Source organism: Pagrus pagrus (genome assembly GCF_965226575.1).
Source record: "Pagrus pagrus genome assembly, chromosome: 8".
NCBI classification, from domain to species: domain Eukaryota; kingdom Metazoa; phylum Chordata; class Actinopteri; order Spariformes; family Sparidae; genus Pagrus; species Pagrus pagrus.
Genome location: NC_140192.1, coordinates 26271923 through 26292791, shown reverse-complemented (window position 1 = coordinate 26292791; position 20869 = coordinate 26271923). Strand labels below are relative to the sequence as shown.

Sequence of the window (20869 nt, the reverse complement as noted above, 5' to 3'; positions counted from 1 at the left end):
GCCTGGAGGTGTGTTTGGGGTCATTGTCCTGTTGAAAAATAAATGATGGTCCAACTAAACGCAAACCGGATGGAATAGCATGCCGCTGCAAGATGCTGTGGTAGCCATGCTGGTTCAGTATGCCTTCAATTTTGAATAAATCCCCAACAGTGTCACCAGCAAAGCACCCCCACACCATCACACCTCCTCCTCCATGCTTCACGGTGGGAACCAGCATGTAGAGTCCATCCGTTCACCTTTTCTGCGTCGCACAAAGACACGGTGGTTGGAACCAAAGATCTCAAATTTGGACTCATCAGACCAAAGCACAGATTTCCACTGGTCTAATGTCCATTCCTTGTGTTCTTTAGCCCAAACAAGTCTCTTCTGCTTGTTGCCTGTCCTTAGCAGTGGTTTCCTAGCAGCTATTCTACCATGAAGGCCTGATTCACACAGTCTCCTCTTAACAGTTGTTCTAGAGATGTGTCTGCTGCTAGAACTCTGTGTGGCATTGACCTGGTCTCTAATCTGAGCTGCTGTTAACCTGCGATTTCTGAGGCTGGTGACTCGGATGAACTTATCCTCCGCAGCAGAGGTGACTCTTGGTCTTCCTTTCCTGGGGCGGTCCTCATGTGAGCCAGTTTCTTTGTAGCGCTTGATGGTTTTTGCGACTGCACTTGGGGACACTTTCAAAGTTTTCCCAATTTTTCGGACTGACTGACCTTCATTTCTTAAAGTAATGATGGCCACTCGTTTTTCTTTACTTAGCTTTTTTCTTGCCATAATACAAATTCTAACAGTCTATTCAGTAGGACTATCAGCTGTGTATCCACCTGACTTCTGCACAACACAACTGATGGTCCCAACCCCATTTATAAGGCAAGAAATCCCACTTATTAAACCTGACAGGGCACACCTGTGAAGTGAAAACCATTTCAGGTGACTACCTCTTGAAGCTCATCAAGAGAACGCAGAGTGTGTGCAAAGCAGTAATCAGAGCAAAAGGTGGCTACTTTGAAGAAACTAGAATATAAGGCGTATTTTCAGTTGTTTTACACTTTTTTGTTAAGTACATATTTCCACATGTGTTAATTCATAGTTTTGATGCCTTCAGTGTGAATCTACAATGTCAATAGTAATGAAAAGAAAGGAAACTCATTGAATGAGAAGGTGTGTCCAAACTTTTGGTCTGTACTGTATGTTAAAAGAAGTAGAAGCTAATTGTACATTGGCTAACATGGTCCACCAATCCAATTATAGAATGTGTAGAATTCATTAAAAAAGTAATAATAATAATAATATTTAAACAACACGTCAATGTTTAGCTTCCAATTTCGACAACATGTGAGTGATGAGTTGCTGTGATATGAAAATGAGGCCAAGCAGAGCAAAATGGAAACCTCTGTGCATAGGCGGTCTCACAATGTTTGTGGGTCAGAGGCGAAAAAAAATAAAAATGGCACCAGCCGTACGTGGTGGGACACCAGCACACCGAAAGTCGTGATATATTTATAGTGGAGAGAGGGAGCTTTATCACGTTTTGTCCACTGGAAGGGCACCCTAGAGGAAACTTTATAGGTCTTATCTACCATAGAGGACACTTTGGCTGTGTTTTTTCAAACATGGGGGCACCAGCGATCGCTCCTGCACCACCAGTGCCTACCATCAAAACAGAAAGCACGCTGCACACCTGTCTATAGCCAAAGTAGCATCAAAACATGAAGACGAATATTTTCCCTGTTTTGTATGCTGCACAGAAAGACAATTATTATTCAGATTTACTGCAGATTTAATTTACAAATGTATTTATTTGTAGTTTTAAAAGACACTGACACAGAACTGTAATACAACCTCTAAAGAGAAATTACTTTCTGCTCTTGTTAACGTTTATTCATTAACAAAGGAACATCTACTAAACTGAAATTACTGCATCTTGTTTTTTATCATGAATACAGTTTTTTATTTATTTTTTTATTAATTTATTCTTTCATTCAGGAGAAAATGTGACTTAACCTCCGACAAGTCAGCGCTCTTGTTACTCTCAGTTCACAGTGTTCTGATCATCTGGACATGACTTTCTCTATAAAGTGCTTGGTTGCAATATGATATCATGCTGTTTTTCACTCCCTCAGTGTCTCTGCAGGCTCGGCACCCGGTACATCTTGTGTTCACTTTGCCGAGGGAAACCGGGCAGGTACCCAGGAGCCCCGTGGTTGCCATGATGATAGGTCCTGGGGACGGGGGCTCTGGTGGCTGGAAGTTCCTGGTCTCTAACAAGAGGAGGAGGGTTACGTCCATTTTTCCCATGAGACAGCCTCTGACTGCTGCCATGGTTTTCTTCTACATCTGCAGAGGGAGAAAATCGGATGATTTTTTTTATTTCTTTTTATTATTAAGTTAAATGTTTGACTTGTCTGATAACCTTTAACATTTTTCAGTTTCAGGGCTCTGTACAGTCAGAACAAAGGCAATTAAAGCGGAAAGCTTAATTTGATTTTTCATTTTATTCCAGGATTAAACATCTTGTGTAAAATTCAAAATCTCACCTTCATGGTCTTGCAGTGAGGCGTTATTGTTCTGCTGTTGCTCTGCAGCTTTCCTCGCCTCCTCGAGATCCATTTGTGCCTTCAGTGCTGCTTGTTTGTTCTTCTTCTTGTTCTCCTCGTTTTGCTTGAAAAGGACACACAAGCAGATATCTTATTCAATCCACTTAAAGCACAATGCCCACCCACAGAATTTTACAAATAATTTTAAAGTTTAGAAATATAGAATAAGGTACAGAACGGTGCATTCTAATATCACTTTTATTCAGCTGCTGCACTTGACATGAAACATAGCTGGCCTGCTGGTTCTTGGAGAGATATAAGCTGTTACTCTGCTGCTCTCTGCTGGTGTGATGATACTGATACAACTACTGTGGCCTACACACTGTTGAGATGTTTCAAAGCTGGTCAAATGTATTAGAAAAGCAAACTTGGAGGACAAAGTGTTAAAGGTTGGTGGTGTGATGTACTGTGTATTACATAATTCTGAGCAAAATTTGCAGAACTTTTACAGCCTCATTACTCAACTTTGAGTGTCATTCATGTATAATTTCCAAGTATAAACGTTTGAGTCACCGTTTGTAGTTTTTTCTTCAGTTCCACATTAGCTTCTTTGTAGCTTTTGGATGTGGACTGCAGGTAATAAATGGCCAGTCTGAAAGATAAATAACAGATTATTACCATCAAAGAATCGTTAAAAATCACAAGAAAACTATCAAAATAGCTTTATTATCACAGCCTGGTCATGTTAGTACTTAAAAACAAACTCAGATGCGTCACACTTGATGCCATCAGAGATTGTTGTCCGATCTACATGCATTCCTATCCAAAGAGCACCTCCTAACTTCAGTATTTTTCAACTTGGACCCATTTTCCCAAGTTTTTGTGTCTAAGCGACTTAATGACAGCAATGTCTGAAACAGCGCTGCCTCTATTATGTTCATATATACAAAGAGGCTGCACTGCTGAGGGTTCAGCTGTGTGCACACTTCCCAAAAGACATCATTTTGTTACATTCAGCCAAGTTTTTTGTCAATTTTTGGCACTGTGCACCCGGAAGGCTTTGATGTCGGAAGATGGAAATTTCGACCAGGAAATTCCAGCCTCCGATGTTGACTGAGTGCAGCAGAAGAACAATAATCTGATCCTGTCAGAGACACAACACAGTTGCTGTCCGTATTAGTCACTTAGACACAAGAACATGGGAAAATAGGATCCACATTGAAAAATACCCTTTAGTTACCCTTTAAAATGTACCACTAAAAGAAATGATGACAACACGGTTATGCAAGATATCATAAGCTGTGTAAAAAGTACATATTCATGCAGTGTGCTGCTGAGTGTTTGCTGACTCACACCATCAGCAGTATGAAGGGTAGCACCAGCCCGGGGTTGGAGGCATAGCTGAACACTCTACTGAACCAGGCAGGGAAATCTGACTCCAGCGTCTCCTGGATCACATCAAACATCCGTTTTTTCCCACTGAGGAGAAGAGAATGATTGTGACAGAAAGTCAAAGTAATTAAATTGTGAGTACCAGATACCTTGAAAAAACACCATTACCTGAAAGGTCCACAGTCAAAGGAAGGAGGGATGGTGACGATGGTGTAGATGGCAGGCAGAGTGGACAAGAAGAGGATGACCAGCAACATGGCCATGTAGAAGTTGTTGGAGCCAGAGGCCTTGAAGACCCTTTCCTGAGGGACATTACAGCACATGACGGCCCAGCACTGCAGGTACATGGACACGTGGAGGCGGAGGACGTTCAGGGCGGGCAGGCAGGGGGCGTAGAAAGCACCCATCCTGGAGAGAACCAGGCAAAACACAGAGTGGAGGACTGAGACTGAGTGCTCGCTATCATACATTGATTTTCATTATACCAGTGATGCTGGTTGTAAATAAAACATTAAAAAAATATAAGGGAGATTGAGCATCCTGAATTAAATAAAACTTGTATTTTTACATCTCACCATATCATCCCTTGATTGAAGATCAGGCCCAGGACGTTCCCACTGACATCAAACTCAGAGTACGACGGCTTTCACAAACAACATGAAGGAGATAAGATAACTCTGCTGTGACCGACATTTAAATTCAACTCTAGAAGAAAAGGTGCCCATTTTGAATGTGTAATGACATTTTAGTGGCACAGTCACTGTAATGAGTGAGCACAGATGACTCACAAATCCGGCCTCCAGGTCCCAGCACCAGCAGTAGTTGAGAAAACGAACAAGCACGGCTCTCAGGAAATCACCAATCAGCAGCGTAATGTAGGTTGTCATGGTATCAGATATGATCAGGCGGACAAACTCCTGCAGAAGAAATCATAGAATGATCACCTTACAGGGGATATACTTGTGTTATCACTATATTTATTGTGTAGATTTGTATAGTCTTACCCAACATAAATACACTGTATTTTATTTTAATGCAAACCCTAACACATTTCCATTAGAAATCATAATAATTCACAAGCAAATGTAATCAGTGTATGGTTTTTGAAAGTTGCCAATATTGAATATTGAAAAAGTAAAAGATATTATTAAAGTGTATTTTGTCGTTGTGAGCATGTTGAAGCATTTGAAGATATAACAATAAGCAAGAGTAGGCACTGTGGAATACTGTATTTCTATTGCAGATGAAACTATTGAAATGCCTCTGTTCTCTGCTCTTAAAAATCTCCAAAACTAAAATATGTACACAGTTCAATAAGTTGTAAAATGTTAAGACATATTTGTTAATGTTTCTAAATTTAAAAATCTTTCGGACCAATATGTTTTTGTTTTTATTTAACAAAATTTGATGAAAATGATGATTCATTTCTGACAAAATTTTAATACTTTTATCAATATTATAGTTGTTGGACTTACATACCCTTATAGTTTAGGTCGTACAGATTCCAAGAATATGAAGCATTTGACAATACTCCAAGAAATCATCAAAATAAGCAAAAATACTAGTGAAGGCACGGGTATATCATTTCTATTGCAGAGCTCAAAGGGTTAAGGGTTAGGGGGTTAGGGTTACCTGTCACCTGTGTTACATTAGTTAATCCTTCCTGTGTATTTAAGCCTGAGTTTAACCCTCACTCTGTGTTGGTTCGTCTGTGTCATCTGTGCCAGTTCTCCCGGTCCTTGTGTGTTCCCTGTGGTTTTCTGGTTTGTCCTCTGTTTTCTTATTTCTCTTTAGTTTTTTCCTTTGACCTTTGCCGGCCTTTTGCTGCTTGCATTTTGGACTTTGGTTACCAGCATCATGACTTTATGATATAAAAACAATTACGTCATACAAAAGCAATTGTTTACACAAACACACACACATGCGCTCTGACCTGCCCCACCATGGTCTCCCAGCAGGGCCCTCTGGGCACATCAGCAGGCTGCACAGTGAAAGGTGAACCAGTGCTGTTTTCTGATCCTGTTCCATTGTAAAAACTGGCTTCCCACGTAGTTATATTAAACTTCACTATCTTTTCTTCTTCCCTCTGCAACACATACACACCTCAGGTTAACTGTACTGTAACCATATGAAGTATTTCACACATCTACATGCTGCAGTTCTCACTTTAAGGTTGATCTCATCCATGAGTGCGATGATGAAGGTGTAGAGATTTCCCAGGAAGAGGGCGAAGATGCGACCCAGCTGCCACTGCAGAGCAACACGGGGGTGGTAGTTCTCCAGGGCACTGATGACGTCAAACAACATGGGGCAGAACATCCCCAGTAATGACATCACCATGTTCACCTGAGGAACACAAAGGCCCAGACTACTGAAAGGTCATATGATAAGTCAGATAACTAAAGGACTGCACATCTGTCACGTACCATGGCCAGTATAGGCCTGTCTGGATAGTCAGAGTGTGCATTAACATTTTAACGCATCTGTGTCCTAAATCCATACTAAAGTCTAATTCCTAAATCTTTTGAGTGTACTTTAAATAATCAGACTAACAAACTCAAACTAAATGTGGATGATGACAATCACATTTTTGGAAAACATTTTACTGTCTGATTAAGTTTCATTGGCTGTGGCATTCTAACGTCACATTTCCTGTCAGTACAAAATGGCAGTGATAGAATGTAACTCAGTACATCTACTAGGCAAAAATTGTACTTTTTACTCCACTACATTTATTCGAGTTCAACTTGAGTAAAGGAAGACAATGTGTTAAAATATTTCTTTCGTGCAAGTCAAAGTTCCATATATGAATAGTACTTGAGTAAAATTCTTTAAGTATCTGATATTAAATGTACTTAAGGATCAAAAGTAATTTTAAGGCAATAAATGTACTTAAAGATCAAAAGTACAACTACAAGTAAATTATACATATATTTACATGTTATCATATACTATGGGTCGTTCAAGTATTAACAGGGACAATTATCAGATCGGATATTCAGCATTTTCCTTTCTGTGCTATCTATTCGATTGTAAAATTAAAAATAAAGTTCATTTTAAAAATTCACTACTTTGGCTCTGATGCAGCATGTAATCTGCAAAGTAACTAGTAACTAAAGTAATCAAATAATTGTAGTGGAGTAGAAAAGTACAATATTTGCCACCAGAACATAGTGGAGTGGAAGTATAAAGTAGCAGAAAATGGAAATACTCAAGCAGAGTACGTCAAAATTGAACTTCAGTACAGTATTTGAATAAATGTACTTAGTTACATTCCATCACTGATGTATAATAATTAATGACGCGACACCATTTAATGAACTTGCTCAGCACGTCCTGCCTACTCAAATGATTCATATCTATTCTATTCTTCTATTCTTCTTCTATTTCTGTCACTTTGATTGTCTCGTTTCTCATTTCTACCTCATTCCTCTCCCACCAGCTGTGATTCTCCAGTCCATCGAGGGCGAACTTCTGAGAGCGACGCACCACAAAGTAGATGAGGTATCCACTTCCCGCTAAGCAGCACAGCACCAGGAAGTTGGCCAGCACACGAAGAAAACGAGTCAGATGGATGTTGTCATCCTTCCGGCTCTCTTGCTCCTCTAGTATTGCCTCCTGCAGAGGTATCATATACAGGATATAGATAAATGTGATATAAATTGCAATAACTTCTTTGCTGATTCATTAACAGCAGCACTGACCTTGAAACTGGTGGTGATGGAGGCAAACTTATTGTCTGCAGTTTCAGGGTTTCCTATCAGGTAGTCCCAGCTGGTGAACATCTTCCAGCTGAAGTTAAAGCTGTTATCATCTCCAACCCCAGATTCATTTGCATTACGGGCCATCCTTTAATCAGATATACAGATTCAGCATCATATTTTACCTAAAGGAGATTAATTAACTCTGTGTAGTCATTATAAACTCACGTTCTTATGACCACCATATAGCTATAGGCCACTGTTCCTACACCAACCAGGAAGTATGACAGAGGCATACGGAACTTGAGCCAGCCAATGGCACGCTGGTTGTTGTAGAAACCGTAAAAGAGGACTGAATACTGAGCGTAACCCTGTGGGTGGAAAATTTAGCAGCAAAGAATGCATCATTATTTTCCAGAACAAAACAGCACAAAGCTATTTCGAGAGCCTGTGTGTGTGATGTAGAGCTTGTATTATTAACTGACTCCAAAGTCCCATAAGACAGAAAAGTCCATGGCACTGCCCTCCTCAGCCCTGGGGACAGTCTTTCTTGGGATGCTGCCATAAGGTCGCCCCATTAATGCCTGATAGCAGTAGAGAAAACATGCAATAAATATATATATGAGAGCAAAACTGATACAGACACAGTACAAGGAAATGGAATATGATTTGATTCTGATGAAAAAATGTTCATGTACAGTACCTCTGGCACCATAACAAGGCCAAAGGTCAGACCGAACAAGATCATGTTGATTCCGTACATCCACCTCAGGAAGATAAAGTAAGAGGCAACCGAGGAGCCAAAATGACCTGAAGGAATGAATATGAGGATAGCTAGAGCTACAACCTTTAGCAGCCCTGCTTTCAACCCTCTGAAGACTATATATAAGTCTATATAGAAGTCAGTACCGGAAATTACGGGAAAAATAATACATCTGAAAAATAAACCAAACTTTACTTTCAATTTCCTTGATTTTCATCTCCCATGGAATGCAGGCCGTTCTGAAGTTTTCAAAGTCTCGCTGAAACTTCATCCATTTCTATAATAGAAAAATAGTTGAATAAAAATGCATTTTATATTCCAAATAAGTATATCAAATCAGAGCGTGATTATCAGCCATGAGTAACTTTAAGTGCAGTCATGAGATACTTAAGATACTACATTTTCTGCTACATTAAACTTTATCCACTACAATGTTGAGGCAAATAACTTAAATTATAGTTAGGTTAGTTATATTTACTTGAGTTAAAGTTACTTTACAGATTTAATTTAATAGTACAAATATAATCATCAAATAAATTATGATCATAAAACTTTATTAATCCCTGAGGGGAAAATCACAAGCTGCCCAGCAGATAAAAGTACTTAAACCACCTTTATCAGCTTCACCATTAAAGTGATGAATACAGTACTTCATCAATAATTATAATTCATTAATATAATATGCACTATTCCGATATATTACATTTTGCATGATGAGTACTTTTACTCTAAGTACTTTAAGTATATTTTGACGCTAATATTTTTGTATTTTTACCTAAAGGTGCGATATGTAAGAATTAAGTAACGTATCAAAGTCACATTCAAACATGGGGCAGTATATCGCCAGAGTAACTGCTAACTGTAGCTGCTAACTTGAGCTGCCTTTAGTTTGTTAGCTCCTGTTAGCCGTGCAGCTAGCAATCGGCACTGAGAGTTTGGAGAACCGGGGAGTGTTGGTGTTTACACCACTAGCACAGGAACTAGGGCTAGCTAGTTAGCATGCTAACTTCGGCATATATCTTTGAAAAGCAATACATAGACATCATTACATCACAACTGTTCCTCACACTCTTTTGATAATTTAATTAAAAATTCTTACATATTGCACCTTTAAGTAAAGATTTAAATAACTTTTACATGTAACAGAGTACATCTACACTGTGATATTGTTACTTTTACTTAAGTACTAGAACTGAGTACTTCTTGCATCTCTGGTCATTTCTTACCTTGGTCATCATGACCTTGTACGCATAAAGCTTCCTGCCTTTTCCTTTCCCCAAAGCTCCCTCATATTTCTCCACAAACTGCTGAGACTCCCTACAAGCAACACGATGATGTGATTCAAAGTGAAGGTGTCATATCACATCAGATCCTGAGAAAGTGCACGTCATTAATAACACGTTCATTTACCGTAACGTCACCAGTTTCTTTTTCATCGGCCAGGGTTTCCCCCTCAGACCCTGGATCAGTTTCTTCCTGTCGTCCACTGCCTCCTTCAGCCTCTCCAGCTCCTCCGGTGTCAGAGACTCCGGCCTCACCTCTTTCTCTTCATTGTCCTCTTCTCCATTGTCTTCCTGTTCGCTCGTCTCCTGCTCTGAACTGAAGGGACTGAAGAGCAGAGTATTAAATGTCTTTGCAGCTTTCTTTTGTGCCTGAAAAGGCCTACAGATCACTCTGTGAATGTGTCAGATAGTACTTTACCTTGTTTCAATTACTTTTTTGTGCTTTTTCTTCTTCACTTCCTTTGTTTTCTCCTTTTCTCTGCGTCTTCCTCCGTCCTCTTCTTTCTCCTCCTTTTTGGCACTTCCATGTTTCTTTTTTCCCTTGGCATTTCTTTCTTCAGACTCTTCCTCCTCCTGCTCAATTTTTCTTGTTTTTTCATTTTTGATGTTCTTCCTTGTTTTTGCCACCTTACCACTTTTTATGTTGGCCTGCCCCTCCTCATCTCTCGCTCTTCCTCCTGTTTCTTGATAGCTCTTCGCTCTCCTTCTCCTCTCCCTCTCTCTTTTGTCAGGCCGGGCTTGTACTTCCTCCTCTCTTTCTCTTGATCTCGATGCTCTTCTTCTCCTCCCATGTCCTCTCTTCTTTCTCTCTCTGTCACCTTCCCTTCTTTTTCCTCGGTGTCTTTCCCTCTCATGTTCCTCTGGGTGAGTGGAAACTTCTTCCTCGTCACCTGTAGTCAAAACAAAATGTCATGTTTGTTCAGAGTTGCAATGAGCTTTAACACGATGCACAAATTATTTACCATAATATAATTTAACATAAACCCATTATCACCAAATAACCCTACAGTAATGTGAAGTCTACCATTGTCCTCTACTTGACTAAACCATTTCTTTTTCTCTGTCACTGACATGTTTTTATCCAGGTGGTAATCGTGTGATAAATGGGGGCAGAGGTCATGACAGAGGTCATGACTTTAAACTTTATCAGGATCCCCATTAGTTTTCACAATGTGGTCGCTAATCTTTCAGGGGAACGCACAGCAAAAACTTAACTTAGCATTTCAGTTTCAACACAACAAGAACTTGCTATAAGAGTAAAAAAACAGACAACTAGGCATGGGACAATATAATAACAGCCTGTTGATGAACTAAATATTCTCAAAACCCTTAAAATGGCAGTATAACATAATGGAATCCCTTTACCATACATTTTGTTAAGAAACAAATACTTCATCACAGATGGGACACAAATATATTTTTAGAGAACATCCAGTTCTATTCAATAAAGGACTGTATGCTACAAGTTACACAGCTTTTTCAAGTCACTGATGTGAGGATATTTACGATTATCTAAAAAATAGAATTTTACCTCAATCACCTTATCCTGAGGGTTTTTTAATATGAGCCACGATAAAGGTAGGTATTATCCCATCCTTATAAGCAACAGAACCCATCAAGACAAACACAGAATTGTCACACAGCACACACGTGGCGTCTAGAAATAAACAAAAATCAAACAAACAGAACAGGAGGAGCAGCGGGGCCAGATGGTGGGTATATGGTGGCAGCTTGTATGAGAAGTGACTGCTAAAATGGGACGATATGGACTAAGTTTAGACATCTGTGCCTCAAGTTTAATTAGGAAAATCTTCATGAGCACCTCACAAGTAGAAATAAGCTGAACCGTAGGGACCTATAGTGATTCATGTAATAACACAAGGACCCACTCACCTGCAAGTTCCAGTCCAATGTCAACTGTAAGAATGACAAAAGTGGAGACATTTCAACATTTTTCAGGTTGAGTACCTTTGAATTTTCACAAATGTGATGTTAGAGTGACCTGTTACATCTTATAATTTCTGAATTACATCTGCACATTGGGTCAACAACAGTTCATTCTCAGCTTGACTTTTTGATCACTTCTCGTATTTTCAAGTGACGCCTCATGAGTCACAGCAAGGCGATGTTGAAACGTGTACATGCAGACACAGTCAGATCAGAATCGGTGCTGTTCCACAACTGCTGCACAGACTGATATAAGAGAGCAGGGAGTGACTGATGTGATACCCATCTTCATCCTAGTTTTCACTGTTTTCATTTTCATGACAGAGATTAAGTCCATGTGATTCTTCTGAGACACAACAAGACACATACCTGTCTCCATTATGTACGATTCTCAAGCTTGTTGTCACTTTAACATTATCACCTATATGTGTGTGTGTGTGTTGTTTTTTACTGACTTGTAAAGTGTACATGACTCTCTGGGTGATGTGCACTTTAATAAACTGAAGTTGAATTAAAATGTAAGGCCTCAGGAGAATTTTGTCAGGAGAACGTAATGCATGCTGGGGGTTTTCATTTGTCAATTTACTTTAATTATGTTTTCCTGTGGTCTCATGTTTATCGTGTTCCCAAATAATTCCCCTAGAAAATAAGCAACCTCTTCCTCCTCTGATGACCTCAGCTCTATAAATCCACTCCATTATTCTTTGTGTTTTTCTTCAATACGACACTGACCTCTTTCACTGGCAGAGCTTAACCTACTTTATTGTGTACCTGCGCTATTGTCCTGCAGTAAGGGGGATAAAGAGGAAAACAAAGAGGACCACTGACAAATTGAGCTGATATTTATGTAGTCGGCCCTTTGATGTGTGTCCTTAGTGTAACCGGAGTGGCCGGCACACGGGTCATTACGGCCGTGTGCAGCAGAGGGGCACAAAAGAGACAAACAATGGCCTAATGAAGGGAGACGGGGTGGCTAGGCCCACAAGGACGGGGAGACAGCCGAGGGCCAGAGGCCAGCTCCCAAATATGCAGCTGAGAGAGCAGGATGCAAGAGAGAAGCTGTTAAATGTGTCTGAGCTGGTCGATGGGCAGGTTATTACTACCAGAAACCCAGTGGAGACAGCTGTACTATATTTTCTTGTCTGTTCTATTCATATTACTGAAGTTAAAGGTGCACTGTGTAGTTTGGGAAAATACATTTAAATTCAGAAAGATAACATTTACAATATTATAAGGTAACAGTGATACAAACCCAGAAATATTTATTTGATATATTTCTATAACTGAATATATCAGCTGTCCTCAGGGCAGAGTAAGGACCCCATAAAGCGTTTTGGCTACTTAGAAGGGTCCTGCAAATAAAAGTGTAAAATAGCATGAAAACATTTATTTATTCGGTTTATTCAGTTGAATGCTCAATGAAGATCCTCCTTTTCTGATAAAAAATTCTTCCCCAAAACTACAAAGTGCACCTTTAAGACTCTCTACTTACACTAAATATGGATGTTTTCGTCCACAAAATAGGTTCAAATCATTTATCACAGCTGTAAGTAGAATACAAACACAAAAACCAAAGGGTCTTGCTTTATATAAATAAATATAGTAAGTAATAATTTTTCCTTCTAAACATCATGACATCTGATGACATTTAAGACAATTGCACCTGTTAAAAAGGTAAATATATCAAACTTTTATCTCCACAGGCACAAAGAATGAATGTCCTCTTATATTAAAACTCTTGCATTATAAAATGTGAAAACAACAGCCTGTGAACAGTATAATGGTGCACAATATATATCTTGATATTTTGAAATCTCAACCCAAATAAATGTTAACTCAGCACTTTTCTGCCAAACCACAGATACGTTAAGACTGGACTTTAAGTTTCCATTTTCTATTTCTCTCGTCACAACACTGTGTGTATGCTCCCGTTAGGTTCAGGCACAAAAACCACTTGGTCAGGGTTAGGAAAACATCATGGTTTGGCTTTAAATAACTGCTTGGGTCCGTACGATCACAGATGGAGATTGTCCGACTGCCTGTGAAAAATAGCCGTTTTTGTTCGCCACAAAAACGGATATAAGTATCCCCAGGTTTCCTTGTAAATATTCAGTGGTGTGACTCAAACTGCAGCCTTGTTGGTAATAATAACACCACCACCTCCTGTTGTGAAAGGTGGCAAGTAAGCATATAATGTAATACACCATGTTTGGTACAAATGTCAGCCTTGGACACATCTTTGGTTCGCAGAGATGTTAACTGCTAACATGACATCCTGGTGACTGGGCTGCCTTGGAAACAGTATTGCAATATTTTTGAGGCCATATCACAATTCACAATATATATTGAAGATTTTGAAATCCTCTAAAAAGCGCTTCATAAATGCTAGGACTGGACAAGAACATCAAAAATCACGATATTTTTTACCTTGATATTATGACAATATTGTTGGGATGACTATTGGTACTTTCAGAAAAGGTTAATGCATGAGATTTTCGATAAATAATCATCAGTAATGTGGATATAAAGACTAACTGGGTAAAGGCAGGCACTAGAACATGTAGAACGTTCTGGAAAGTTCAGAAGATTGCATCACTCTACTGTACCGCAGCCTTTAAAACCAGGAAAGACAACACCTATATCATATCAAGGCATATAGTCTCATCCCACATAAACAATATTACATCGATACTGCCCAGCTCTAAAAGGTGGTCTTACTGTCACTCTCAGAGGTGATCAGACTGTCTCGAGGCATCTTCCTCTCTTGGCCCAGCACCTCCTTAAAGCGGTCGCCCCAGCATCCAGAGGACTCAGCTGGAAATGAAGCTGCAGGGTTTCAGTGGTCCCTCTCCTTCTTCATCTTTACAGGGAAAGATGCAGCTTATCCAAGCCCACACACTGCCATGGGAATGAAGAGTGTGTGTTTGCGTGTGTGTGTGTGTGTTTGCATGTGTTTAGGGGCTGGTACATGATGAGTAACTCGCATGAGAAGTTTACTTTTTCCTCGCCACCCATCGACCCGAAACAGGGACAATGACAGCGTGGAAACCCTAGAGCCACGCAATTTCACTAGCAATCAATTATTCAAAACAGTTATGACTGCCTTTATGCAGCTGTGTGTGTGTGTGCATTTGTGAACGTTTATGTGTGTGTAGTTTTGGATATGTGTGTGAAATGACAATAACATGAGGGTTGTTGTGAGAGCAGCAGGCCCATGTGAGGGTCAGGACTCTTTGACAGATTGTTTTCACTGTGTCATAGCAGATGACTCAGCTGGTTGGGGTCACTGAGAAGTGACACTCAGAAATCACATTTACCGCATGGTGTTGAATGCCATCTTGTGTTTTATTAGTGGACAGATGGATTACTGATTTTGTTATTCACATACCCATCCATTAGTTCTAGTTCTTTATTATCTGTTACTGCTACTATCCTCATCATTTGTGAATGAGCCTCTGTGGGTAAAAGTATCAAAATGTTAAAGCTCGGGTTGGTAAGTTAATCTAGAGGCATTTTTTGTTATATTTATAAAAAAAAAAATCTCTTTGCCCTCTGCACTCATTGCATATGACTCGACTATGTTTTGCTAAAGCTATTAGCGCACTAGTGGAACAAGAATGGCAGAGAAAGAGCAGCAGTGACTACTAGCAATGTTCATTGATTACGTTCATTAATACAATATTCAGTGTTTTCTTGCATGTGAGTGGGACATGAGGTAGCTGGGCATGATTAGAGATGACAACGACAAGCAGCACTCAAAGCACACAGCCCCAGAGCCAAGCTAACCCAGCACAAAGCACATACCTAAAGCAGCAATAACTGTTGTGTGACGGTACATATGTGACAGCTATTTCACTTGTGTTTTTATGATTGTGTCATTTTGACAGAGTTGTTTGTTTTTGCATTTACTGACTAAAGAAGCACAGAGAGCTCGTTGTACATTACAAACTAGCTTCCAACACATCTCCCTGCTGGCCTGTTAGAGCTACGAGGCAGTCGCTGTCGGTGTACTGAGGCAGTGCACATTCATGTGTTTCTGAAGCTCTGAAGGGAGGGCTGGAGGGAGGAGATGGAATATTTCAGTTGGATGCTGTCAAAGATTTAGCTTGCTCTCTTGCTAGTTTCTACACTTTTACCAACCCCAGCTTTAATACAGGCCTATGTGAAGCACTGGTAACAAAGTAAATTAAATGGGAGCCTAATATTGATTCTATTCCTGTAAAGGTACTGCAGGCAACTTGTTTGTTGATTTTGGCAGACAAAGGTGGAATGAGCACCACCGCTTTGTGTTGTAAAGATCTTGAACAACAATCTTGAACACAAGATATTTTTTAAACACAACTGCTTAGGATGCATGGAAAAGGGGTCATGTATCCTTTGTTGGCCATTAATACATGAATAATAAATTACAAATTAAATAATTAGTTGATTAATGAATAATAATAAATAAAGTAATAAACTTGAGTTTCCTACCACCAGACTACAGAGCAGCTTCTTTCCTCAGGTTGTGAGACTCCTCAATTCATCCCCAGCACTGCAACATAAAAAGTTGTTTTCATTTTATGACTTATCCAACCCTGATAAGTAGGAATCCAACCTCGATAGTGACTATATGCTCACTGATGGCCTTGTCAATGTAGGTCATATAGAGGCATCAGTATTAAATTGAGACTGTTTCATCACCAGTTAAAAGCTCCTTGTAGTATTTTTAAATGCTCATTTCAATGTTCCTATTTGCTGCTCTTAGTTGTGCTGATGTTTCTGGTTACAGAGCCACTGCTCTTTCAGCTGGTGAGGAATATGAAATAGGTCACAGATATATTTGTCTGTGTGTTTGGGTAGGTTTCTGGACTAAATCAGCCATCTCACACGTCAGAGTGAGCTTGCACAATAATTTGGCCTGATAACACGACTACCATTTAGGGACGAAAAGCTGCTGCCAACAAAGTGAACTATTACATTCTAGAGTTAAGGAATAGTTTTTGGTTAAGCTCAGGGATTGGTTAAGATTAATCTAAGGGTTGGGGTAAGTCATGCAGTGTACGTCTCACTTAGGAGGATATTTATAAGGAGACCCTGGGATGACCTACATTCATTCCTTTGAGACAAACCCCAACCATTACTAAGGCCAGAATGTAGTGTTAACATTTGAGAAGCCTGTGTGCGCAAAACAAACCTCGTGACCATGTAACAAATCTGGAAGAGATGCAGAGGTGAGCTCCTAGCCAATGAACCTGTAGAGGGCGGTGTTGCTCTGTACTGGGGTGTGTAGGAAGAACCACTGCTGCCTTGGTAAAGATTATTTTTATCTTTAACCGACTTTTTCCCTGTATGTTCTTACATGCACGTGTGGAGAAAAGCCCAAAGCGTCACAGACATGTACGTTTATGTCCATCAACTCGTGCATGATATGTGGGGCAACGAGAGCAGGGAAAGATATCAGTTTCCTCTTGCTAAACTTAGCTGCAGCTAGGAGGGAATCAGTGAACAGCGAGGTGAGGGAGGTCGTCAAGGCCACTCAAGCAGAGAGTGGCATCAAAACAGAGTGTAAAATGGATCTGACTGGAAATGGATACATCACTGCAGTACTGCTAAGATGATAAATCACAGGCAACCATACTCTATTAAGAAATGTTTCATGTTTGATAAACTGGGTATATCCTGCATAATATTAATTATCAAAAGGTTGATCCATGCAGATAAAAAGAATAATACAAACTTACTTGTAATATCTAGACATGCAGATATTTGGGGGGTTTCTTTCCAGAAACCTGAAAGCGTTTTCCAGAAACATTTCATTGGAACTACTTCTCCAAAACAAATAGTTCCTTGACAAATAAATCCAAAACTATCTGGCTGGCGAGATACCACTTGGGGTAAACGTCAAAATTGTTTTTTGTTTTTTTTTATTTGGTTGAACTGACAAAGGATTTGTTCAGGTGATGTGGTCTAATGGGCAATATTTAATACACACCTTTCTGTCAAACTTCAGCTGAGCACTGGTACTTACTGAAAACATGTGATCCCTTTTTAAAGGACGAGTTCAACCAAAAATGAAAATTCAGTCATTACCTACTCACCCTCATGCCGATGGGAATACAGGTGAAGTTTTGTAGTCCACAAAACTTTTCTGGAGCTTCACAGCAAAACAGCGTCGCGGCATTCTCCTAAACAACTGAAGTAGATGGGGACTTCTTTTAAAATTGGCTCCATACAGCTCATTATATGTAATCCAAGTCTCTCGAAGCCCTGAGATCCAAAATTGGTGTGAAAAGACATTATTTACATGCTTCTTTAAGCCGGAATCTTCACTGTAGCTGCAAAGCTGAAAGCGTTAGCGCAAGCTCGACATTGAAGGTATGAAAAACATATTTTCTAATCACTTTGGGATGTCAGGGCCTCCAGAGACTTGGATTGTACCATATGAGCTGAATGGAGCCATTTTTACATTTTCCAGAAATGTTTTGTGGACCATGAAACTCAAATTTGTAAATATACATGATAATTATAGATTTTATAGGAATCACAATGAAAACCTTTATTTTCAGAGAGCAAAGAAGAGATAATAAAACCTAATCAAAAGTTAATATGTACCAGCATGTGTTTTGTTCTGTTCTAGACTGTACTGACGTGTTGCTCTGTACCTGTTGATAAGCAGAAATGAAATGAAATGAGTGTGTCGCTGTACATACACACTTCTGTTTTTTTGTTTAGTAAAACTAAAAGCGTTTTTCGTTATCAGTGTGCACGCATTAGACGGTGATTCATCTCAGAGTTGGCGTGGTAAAAGGCTGCAAAGGGGACCTGCATGTACAGTGTGAGTCAAACAGCAACTCTGTAACAGATGATCAGTCTGTCACCAAGCTCCCTGCAGGTTAGAGAGGCAGGAAAAACAACACAGAGGAAGGCTGTGCAGTGAGGTCAGAGGCATTGTACTGTTCCCTGTTAAATGCTAAATATAAATGTGAGGAGTTCATAGAAAATAAATCCTTTATCAGAAGGGTTATCATGAGCAACAGTCTATAAAGTTGAGGACATTTCTTCAAATCCAGTTTCCAGTCTAAAAGTCCACTTGTTATTTCCTTTAGTGCACTGTAGCAGTCAAAAACAACCACACAAAAACTGTCGGTATGACTGTCTCTTCCCTGCCGACAACGTTCAGCACGTGAACTTTGTATAGCAATAAAGCCTCCTCAGCTCCACAAATGTTGACACTAAATGTAAAGCAGCAGGGAGTTGTGGCCCCGAGGGCAAAACTTGGCTGTTTTTGTCAGAGAGAGGAGGGAGCCAAGAGGAGGGGGGTGCAGGTTAGTCAGGTGTGACTCAGACTATAAACACATTTTCGGCAAAGTGATTGAAAATGAGCACAAAGAGACTTGTCATTAAAGATGTCTAGGGCGCACAGTATCATGTGCTGTTTCAATGTGATATAGGTTGTTTACCTGGAAGACTGTCAGGGATGATTTACTGCTTCTGAGCAGAGGTTAGACTTGTTTTCGAGTTGAACGGAGACTATAGAAAAACAGACTACAAGTCTTTACAACATCCACAGAAGGAAAATGATTCCTTTATAAACCCACAAATCTTCACTTCAAAACTCAGCCCTCTGCCCAGCTGGATCTCTCCCTCCCTTGTTTTCCCCTTCACTACATTCCTTCTTCCTGTTTCTGGGTGATTCTGCTGAGGAGAACCGACTGTTGAAAGAAGAGGAAGAAATGATCTTCAGGAAGGAAATTTCAGCCCTAAATGTACCTAGAGCATGACATAAAATGAGAGAGAAATGGTTGGAAGAGGAGGAAGTGTATTGCTCAACTTTGCAGAGCGTGTTCATGGCACTACTGCAGATAGAGTAGGAGTGTGTGAGAGAGAGAGAAGGGAGCATGGTAAGTATGCGTGAGTAAAACAGCGTCATCAAGCACGGAGGCGGACCCTGTCAGAATGAGGGTGCTGTTAGAGGTGGGACTTGGCCGCTGCGATTGACAGATTAAAGTGGCGGAGGCGTGGCTTGTCCTTGCAGACATAGAAGCACGTGGCCAGGCCAGTCTGCACGAGGGAGCAGCAACAAAGACCAGCCAGTCTGGGGAACAGAACAGAACACAGGACATCTGCTGCACACACATGTACACACACACACACTCTCTCTTTCACACACACACACACACACACACACACACACACATGCGCACTCACATGCAGGGGTTCACATTTGTTCACCACACGCAGGCGTGCGGTCAAACATAGAGTCTCATATATCAGCTGCAAAAGGACACAGAGCTGCATGTAAATGGCAACAAATAGCAACATAAATACACTGTTAAACATGCACACTTGTGAACCACACACATTTATACATCATGTCATACAAACAATCATGCAGATACCCATGTACGGTGAGGTTTGTGTGTGCAGAGAAGGGAGGAGAAAGGAAGAAGCAGAGCGTTAAGACAGTGTGTGACAGAGTGTGTGCTGGGAAAGTCTGGGGGGACTCCTCCCTGGTCAGAAATAACAAGAAACACATTCATGAGAGATGCAGAGGAGTTGTGCAGCAGCACAAGAGAGGGACTGAATGGTCAGTGGGTGCTGATTCAGCAGATCACATTCATTTGATCTGCTTGTTGTTCTTACTTTCTCTTGCTCAAAATCTCTGTCACGATAACTTGCTTATTTACACTTTAAACATATGTGACCCAACAGTCATACTTGAGTAAAAGTAAAGATATTGTGTTAAAGAATTATTTTGATGAAAGTGAAAGTCATCCATACAAATAGTACTTGAGTAAAAGTCTAACATTAATTGTACTTAAACTGACAATAGACTTTTTTGCCTTAATGTATCATTTTGAAGTCAATACTGTGTAAAACATAGTGTACATAGTGATCTGTAGAAAAATGACACCATCCACATATAGATTAGTTCCCAATGACTTTGTTTTCACAGTGCTATTCAGCTAATCACTTTGTTCGATTTTTCCTGCAAAAACGAAAGATGAAGTACAGCACGAAGGAAGCATCTGCCATTACACAGCCAGAACAGGAAGAGGCATTGTTTTCCCTGGTCAGGATCCCCAGGTAATGGTGGAAAAACTGGAATAACTCTGGAAACTCTACACTGCAAAAGAGAAAGAATCCCGCTGATGGAGGAGGTGAGGAGGGAGACTGACAGAAACCGAGTGTGTTTCTCCTCACCACCGGGACTTGAGATGGTTCAAAACTGGCATTCCTTCTACTAGATCAGCAAGTAACAAAACCTGCCTGTTT

General features: G+C 40.1%; 1 protein-coding gene across 1 annotated transcript; it reads right to left on the bottom strand.

Moving 5' to 3' along the window:
• Positions 1-1986: 1986 nt before the first annotated feature.
• tmc1 (transmembrane channel-like 1) lies at positions 1987-14412 on the bottom strand (the record flags this gene model as incomplete). Its single annotated transcript, XM_084360326.1, is given in 21 exon segments — positions 1987-2325; positions 2526-2649; positions 3099-3177; positions 3879-4004; positions 4086-4325; positions 4493-4560; positions 4706-4834; positions 5851-6003; positions 6084-6263; positions 7341-7535; positions 7622-7766; positions 7847-7989; positions 8104-8202; positions 8322-8428; positions 8577-8658; positions 9608-9698; positions 9792-9989; positions 10083-10554; positions 11558-11581; positions 14330-14393; positions 14395-14412. Coding segments are annotated over 21 exon segments (2955 nt in total). The 3' UTR covers positions 1987-2107.
• Positions 14413-20869: the final 6457 nt, after the last annotated feature.